Here is a 7,837-nt window from a genome sequence, read left to right as displayed (position 1 = left end):
AGCGTTAGCTTACCGGGGGCTAACTAAGATGGACGCGGTGGTCTCTCTCTCGTGGCCTCTGCGGGGGAAACCGTTTCACTGCAATCTACTCCACACATTAATACAAGCTTTAGACTTATTTCCTAGTCACTCAACTTTTAGCATAACGTATATCTCAACGTGACGTGACGTGAGCGCAGGCAAAACCCACGAGAAGCCAGAGGGACTTTCCGACGACATTGGAGACATGTCCTCGTGCACACTGCTAATTAACTTCCGGTTGGTTTAAGTTAGGGATGGGGAAAATATTTAGAACTGTAGTACCCAATAGCAGATCTAAACCAACTAGTTAATACTTAAATCAACAGTTCAGTTAATATCAGTATTAATTTATCAAAAAAATGTATCCCTTTTTATTTTTTAGGTTATTTTTTCAATTACAAATACTTTACTTCATGCCACATCATTCACAAAATCAAGTGCTTATAGGAAAAACGCAAGCAAATACATAAACCCAGGTACTTTGATCAATTGGATCACACATTAAAAAAAAATAGACCAGTGGAATTATGAAAAAAAAAATTTAGTAGGCTAACTTGTTATTTGTTATGTTTCTTTATGTCTCACCTTGAAAAATTAGAAGTATAAAGTTGCATTTAATGCAAATAATACTCACAAATTACAAGTATGTCAAAATGGTACTTCATCATCACAACACACTTTACTTTTCCACCACTGTTCAGTTCTTCTTGTTCGATGCAGTGACTCATTCGGTCTGTAGGGGGCGCCTGAAGTTCACTTGTTGACATACGTCACCAAAATGCGACGGGCGATCAAGGGGATTGTAAATTATATCCGTGGACGACCACCAGACTCCCTTTGAAAACATAATAAAACGAGAGAGTGTTAGTCGCCCCCGGGCATCTTTTAAATGGGTAAGTTGCAATGGTAACAACCACACGGCTACGTTAAAAAAAAAAGAGGTCGATTCTTATTAAGAATAAACGTGTAAAATATATCAGATTTATTGGACAGGAGTTGCTGTAATGTGTCTGAAAAAGTGGCTAAGCTCCGTTAGCTTCCTGATGGAATAAACGGTCTTCCAAATGTAAACTCGACGCTATAAAACACGTAAAAACAAGCTCTCGTAGCGCATCGTCGCCTTGGAAACGTGTATTTGTTTGTGTTGCTGTGACTGACGTGAGATTAGCGACAGTTTAATGCATTTCTACACCAATCACTGCAATGCTCGTTATGCTTTTCTTTGAAAAACTTTCAATAATTGATAAGTAATCTTTGTTGTGGACGAGTTTCGTGGACATTCTGTGTTAAATGGCGATATGTATGTTTGACCATAGTAGCTTCAGTCCTTTTGTGTTTGTATTGTTTTAATAGCAACAGTGGTTGTTGTTGTAGGCCTATTGACAGTAGATACTGTCAGTGGGTTGTAATGAGCAGTGTGAATGTTTATCTCTGCGTTGTCATTATAAAAACTGTGAGGAACCCAGGAAGAATAGCTATCTTCTGAATATTTCTTATTTCAAGTCATCCAGTAATACTTGAAGACAGGCAGCAATCACAGTGACAAATATCCAGAGGTGGTTAGTAACATGTTACACTTTCTCCATTTAGTGTTTTGTTTATTATACTGATACATTAAGTTGTAACTCAGATTTTCTGACATGTCTCATCAAGTTAACTTTATCAGAAGACCTTTCAGTCACTGTAATAAGGTGATTTGAGCTCAAACGATTCTCTTGTTAGTGTTTTGTTGATGAATTACAAGTATATTTGTGAAGCAGCTTTCAGCAACAACCCACAGGGCTGTACAGAAGACACAATGAAATAATATATATCTTGAACCCGGCGATATCCAATGTTCAGATTTATGTTCTGGACGTTTGTGCAAATTAGCACATAATGATAATCCATACAAAAAATAATAATAATTGAATACAAAAATAATTGCCTTCATGTTATGGTATATCACCTGTTACTTAAATATTTACCCTATTCACCTGGGGAGTCTCCCCCTTAAATTACCTGACATTTTTAGGAGGGAATGCATTAACATTATACTCTTTTTTTCAGTTTTTATGTTTTACTTTACTGGTGTTTGTTCCACAAGAGTGGCCATTTCCCGCAACGTCCAACACCTATAGTTTGAACGTTAGGTGGCGGTAGTGCGCATTTGTTTGCCCGGCAGCCACATTTTTAACGTAGAAGAAGAAGAGGTAGAAGCTGTTTATCCAGCTCCTGATTTGAGGGCTGCGGCGGGGAAAAGGTGAAACAAACCAAACCAGGAAGGGGACGCTGCGAGCCTCTAAAGCAATGCAGGCTCGGGTACATAAATACACGCAATGAGAAGTTGTCGGAGGACGACAGATATCGGGGTTTGACAGCAACTAAACCGCGAATCGTAAGAGCTGCGACGTGAACTTTGTCACAAATCATTCAAACTCGGGACAATGGGTCGTAAAATACTGGATTCTCGCCTCTGCTGCCGGGTTTGACTGTACGTATGAGAGAGGATTGGTTCACTCTGGCGAACACATTTCATACGTTTTCAGTTAAATACATTATTATTAAAAAAACACCTCTTCATTCAGCTGTTAAATCGTCAAATGAGGGCCGCTTTCTGTGCTTATGAAAAGTTGACTTTACAGATAACGTGGTTGACTTTACAGATAACGTGGTTGTCGCGACATATTTCTTCCACCACCAAAATAATTGCCATTTATTTGAAACTGCTTCTTTAAAACACATTTTTAAAAATCCCATTTCATGCTCTCAGCTACAATAATAATGGTAATTATTATTATTATGTGTTTGGTGTTTGCTGTGCTCTCTAAAAGAGGACAAAAGCAAGTCATCTGGAATAATAGAAAAGGGAATACAGAAAATCCATAACTTAACATAGTGAATTGTTTACGCAGGGTTTGTCTTATGTACAAATTTGTGTTATTATAGGTCAAAATGTTGTAATGACTGGGTTGTCAGGTTGTTTCTACAGTGCCCTCTTGTGTTTATGTGGTGGTAAATGCAGGGGGACATTATAGTTTTATTGATGAGAAAGCAGTTATGTGAGCTAATGAGCACAAAACATTTCACTTATTCAAATTCAATTAAAGTCAATAATAATCATTTTTTGCAGTGTAAACATATTTTGTACTCAAAACTGTGCAGAAACCCTTCTGACATTTTATAGACAAACAAATATAAGTTATAAATGAACATGAGGTGCAGCCCGAGTGACAGCTGGCTGAACATACATTGTATTTGCCTTGACTGCACATTCTAGTCGAAGGAAGTGTGTCATTATGAAAACGGGTTACAGGACATTCCTCCTCTGCTCTGACTGACTGTCTCCTCTGCTCCTGCAGTTGGATTGTAGAGCGCCAGGAGCTGCAGCAGGGATGAGGATCCAGCTGCAGGGTCCCGGCCACGCTGCCAGTCTTCTCGCTGAGCTCAACAGCTGCCGCCAGTCACGCCAGTACTGCGATGTGCTACTGCAAGTTGGCAACCGCACGTTCGCGGCGCACCGTGCGGTGCTGGCCTGCGCCGGGACCTACTTCCGTAACCTGTTCGCCCGGGCTCCATCCTCATCCAACGCTGCCTTCTCTTTGGAGTTTATTTCCCCAGCCAACTTCGAGAAGCTGCTGACGTTCGTCTACACGGGGGAGATCTTGACTGACCTCATAGATGTCGGGGTGCTGTATGAGCTGGCTGAGCGGCTGGGCGTTAGTGAACTGGTGAGGGCCTGTCACGCTACCTTCCCGGACCTGCAGGCTTCTGTGTCTGCGAACTGTAAACCAGGTAGTCCTGGAGACCTCAGCCTGAACTGCAGCATGGTTGCCGCTGCAGCGTCCACAGTGGCTGCGGTTGGTGCGGCTTCTGCATCGTCTGTTTGTTCCTCTGCTGCCTCTTGCTCATCTCTGTCTTCGTCCGCTGGTCCGTCTGCTGCCCCGACCCCTGCTGCCGCTCCCTCGCCTCTCTTCCAAGCCAGGACAGTCGGGACCAGCCACGAAGCTCACACTGGGGCTCCGTCCCTGGAGCTGAAGGTAGAAGACATGCAGTCTCATATTGGCTACGGGAAGATGGCAGCAGATCAAGAACTACCAGGCTCTGGTCTTTTAACCAGCCATTCCAGCCAGTGTGATGGCGCGCTGCCTCCGGGGTCTGTTCTCCAGTTGAAGATTGAGCCGGGGCTGGAGGAGGGGGAGGAGGAGGAGGAGGAGGAGGCAGAAGGCAGTTGTGAGGAAGGAGACACAGTAGGACAAATGGTTTCTGAGAGCACAGGAAGTTCTCTGCCTCAGAGCAGCGAAGCTGCACCGTCTGACTCCTGCTCCTTCCCCGACTCCTCGGCTCAGCTCGGAGCTGAGGCCTGCGCCCCAACCTCCTCCTCAGGAGAGCCTCTAGGAAGCCTGCAAGTAGTATCGGTGGAGGGCAGCATGGTGGACGTCCAGAGGGAAGGCAGGCTGATGTTTGGAAAGGTGGAGGAGGGGAGGGAGGCACTGAAAGGGAATGGATCAATGGAGGGAACCGAAGAGGAGCAGTGGAGACAGCTGGCAGGTGAGATCATCGAGCTGAGTGACGATGAGAACTTCATGGAGGAGGGAGATGAGGAGGACGATGAAGATGCACTTGTATATGTGCAGAATGGAGATGGAGGGACCTCGAGCAGCCAGGTAATGTTTTTATTTGTCAGCACTGAAATATTTCAGGTAAACGTGTGTCCAAACTAAAGAAATACTGCTTTTCACTCCTCTAGGTGACGGGGAACATGCTGCCATGTAAAGCCTGTGCAGTGCCTCTCCCAGCAGACGCAGATGCCATCAGAAGACACGCCGAGACCCACCTGACGGAGTTGGGGCTCTGCAGACTGTGTGGGGCGTCGTTCCCGGACCGAGACGCCGGTGTCAACCACTCTCTCTCCCACGTCGGGGTGCAGCTCTTCAGCTGCGACATGTGTCACCTGCAGTTCTGCAGCCAAAACAAACTGCTGCGCCACCATCGCCAGACAGCCTCCACTTACACGATACCACAGGTCGCGCTGACCAACTGCAGCCAGAGCCTCGACACCGAGCTGCAGTGTGCCGTCTGCGCCAAGACTCTCAGCAAGGACTTCCAGGTTAGTGGTCGGTTTTTTTCCCCTGGCTGCAAAGATATAATTACAAATGCATATCAAGTCACATTTATACATGATTATGAAAATAATGACAATGAATGTTATTTATAAAGCATATTTAGCACAAGTGGAAAATCGAGATCAAACAATTCCGAACAATAGAAATGAAAGAAAATTAGGTCACCAAAAATATCTTGGATGAAACAGAATAAAATACCCAATAATTAGATCACCTAAAAATAAATAACGTTTCAATCATTCAAGTTTCAGCTCCTCGATTTTGATGATTTTCTGACTTTTTAGCTAATTGAATATCTGTTGATTTTTCAGTTTTTTGTCAGTTAATAGACCAAACAATAACATTTTTCAGATGATTTGTTACTCATGACATATAAAGTGTAAAGCTACAGTGGCTAAAATGAAATGGTATGTTGAGGTGCCTGTTTGTATTTGTGCCAGAAAACTGATTTCACAAAGAGACACGTGACCGTAACATGGATTGAAAGTAAGAATATGGAATTGCTCTTTAACCACCTGCTGCTCCCTAATGAGATCTCTCATCTATAATCCCCAGACTGTTAAAGACCACCTGCTGAGCCATGTGTGTCCCCAGAGCCTGAGCTGTGGCGTGTGTCACCTCCCCCAGCTCTCCTTGTGCTCCCTGCTGTGGCACGCCCTCGCCCACCTCTCGTTGCCCGTCTTCACCTGCCCGCACTGCGCTCGCTGCTTCGTAGTGCGCTCCATGCTGGACAGACATATGTCTCTGCACGCCGAGGAGGCGGCAGCTACGGAGAGGGAGCGGCTGGCTCTCAAGGCTTACGGAGTCGGGGGAGGTGGCATGGCAGGGGTGGAGGAGCTGCATTGCTTCCTTTGCCCACAGACATTCCGCTCCACCTCCGCCTTCCAGTACCACCTCAGCCTGCACACCACCGAGTCCCTGGGGGGTGGAGGAGGTGTCAGGGGCCAGGGCTGGTTTGGCAAACGTAAAGCCGACCAGACTCTGGAGTGCCTTCCGTCTTCCTCCTCTCAACGGGAGGTCGGCAGCCTCGTCAAGATGAGCAACATGGGTTTGGGGCTGGGAATGAGCTTCAGCATACCGGATAAGCTTTTTCAAGGGGCAATGCACAGCGCGCCCTCTGGGGTCCTGACCAACGGAAACTCAGGGCAGGACGGAGGAGTCGGGGGAGCAGGTGTCCGTGGGAAATGGTACCGGTGCCGCTACTGCGGCAAATGCTTCGCCCACTCGGGGGAGTTCACCTACCACCTCCGCATCCACACCGGGGAGAAACCCTACCAGTGCAAGGTCTGTCTGCGCTTCTTCAGAGGCCGCTCCACCATGATCTGCCACCTGAAGACGCACGCCGGCGCTCTCATGTACCGCTGCACCGTCTGCGGCCTTTTCTTTTCCACGCTGAAGCTGGTGTCGTCACACATGGAGCTCCACACGGACCACCTGCCCCCGGACTTCAACATCGAGCAGACCTTCATGTACAATGATCACTCGAAGGAGCCGCTGCCCAACGTGGACGCCTGATCTGTCCGTCCCGGTGTTTCCTCCTCCCCCCCCTTTTACCTCTATCTGGCACTTCCTCCGTGTCTGGTTGTCGTGGACCACGTACTGCATTTAATAGAATAGGGCTGAAACTAATTGTGTGTTTTTTTGGTTTGTTTTTTATTAATCGTTTTGTCTGTAAAATGTCAAATGGTTTAAAAACTGGTTGTGGAAATTGTTCTCAAACTCCTTCAAATTGATTGTTTTGTCCCATCAAGTAGTCCAATCCCCAAAGATATGCAGTCTATAATATATAAAACATTGAAGAACGTCAAATTCTAACGTATGGAAAAGCTGCAAAAAGAGAATACTGATGTTTTTGTTTGATAAATTACCCAAACGACAGATTGAGTTTCTGTTGTCGATTGATGGCTTCAGCCTTCTATTAGACTTTTAGAATGTAGAGGACATATTATCCGTCAGATGCTGTTCACTGAGACGACCTCTTTGAACTAAGAATATAAGAAGCCACTTGGTGGCAGTGTATCCTGTTCTGTTGTCAGTGGAAGAAGGGAAGCTGGTGGCCGGTTGACTCGTCACGCAGCGCTCTGCTTGTATTATTCTACTCCGAACACGTCTGTATCTTTTATAACTTAAACACGAGGATAGGTTTTCATGTCAGTGGTTGATTATTACACTGTTGTTAAAGTAGCACCTCATTGTAGCATAGAAATTATTTTCCTATATTTGCAGTCACTATTTTCACACTTTTTTGAAATGTCTGTTCAAGTTAAATTGATCACTCCACAGATACAATATGACCAGCCTCATGAAGGAGTGCAGATAGTTCATCATTGAAACATTATAGACATGTTTTTGGGATGTTGAAGAGACCTCTTTATGAATGCTTTCGGAAAACTGCAGCACTCACAGGCGTTTAGGGAGTCCGAAGCGTGTCATGCTGTAGAAATATTTAAGTGCCCATCACGTTTCTGTGTGATATTTGTGTCTTACCTCATATTTATGATGGCAGTGTAACTATTTATAATTTGTATGCCTTCATACGTTATGTTTCTAAAGCTGTTTGAATGTTGGCTTATTTTTTAAATATTGATTTTGAAAACAATAAAATCTCAATAAAGCCTCTCAGAAGACTGTTATAAATGATGTTTGAGTCTGTTTTTCGATCGAGATGCTCCCAAACTTGAAAAATGAGAGACATTGTTGAGCCTGAACTG

At 45.0% G+C, this 7,837-nt stretch overlaps 1 protein-coding gene across 2 annotated transcripts; it reads left to right on the top strand.

The window, feature by feature from the left end:
- Nucleotides 1-802: 802 nt before the first annotated feature.
- zbtb39 (zinc finger and BTB domain containing 39) lies at nt 803-7,711 on the top strand. Of its 2 annotated transcripts, none has more exons than XM_084014786.1 (4): nt 803-914; nt 3,363-4,667; nt 4,751-5,110; nt 5,682-7,711. In XM_084014786.1, exons 2-4 carry the CDS (start codon nt 3,396-3,398, stop codon nt 6,639-6,641), a joined length of 2,592 nt encoding a protein of 863 aa, XP_083870912.1. In that variant the 5' UTR covers nt 803-914; nt 3,363-3,395; the 3' UTR covers nt 6,642-7,711. The 2 variants fall into 2 exon arrangements, with proteins under 2 accessions (XP_083870912.1, XP_083870913.1); XM_084014787.1 differs by lacking the exon at nt 803-914 and adding an exon at nt 2,297-2,494.
- Nucleotides 7,712-7,837: the final 126 nt, after the last annotated feature.

The sequence above is a fragment of the Eutrigla gurnardus genome (assembly GCF_963514095.1).
Source record: "Eutrigla gurnardus genome assembly, chromosome: 8".
In the NCBI taxonomy this organism is placed as follows: domain Eukaryota; kingdom Metazoa; phylum Chordata; class Actinopteri; order Perciformes; family Triglidae; genus Eutrigla; species Eutrigla gurnardus.
This window is presented reverse-complemented; position numbering and strand designations above follow the sequence as displayed.

Coding starts and splice junctions, on each gene's coding strand:
- zbtb39 (XM_084014786.1), top strand. CDS start 3,396: ATGAGGATCCAGCTGCAGGGTCCCGGCCACGCTGCCAGTCTTCTCGCT. Junction 4,668..4,750: donor GAGGGACCTCGAGCAGCCAG/GTAATGTTTTTA, acceptor TCACTCCTCTAG/GTGACGGGGAACATGCTGCC. Junction 5,111..5,681: donor CTCTCAGCAAGGACTTCCAG/GTTAGTGGTCGG, acceptor TATAATCCCCAG/ACTGTTAAAGACCACCTGCT.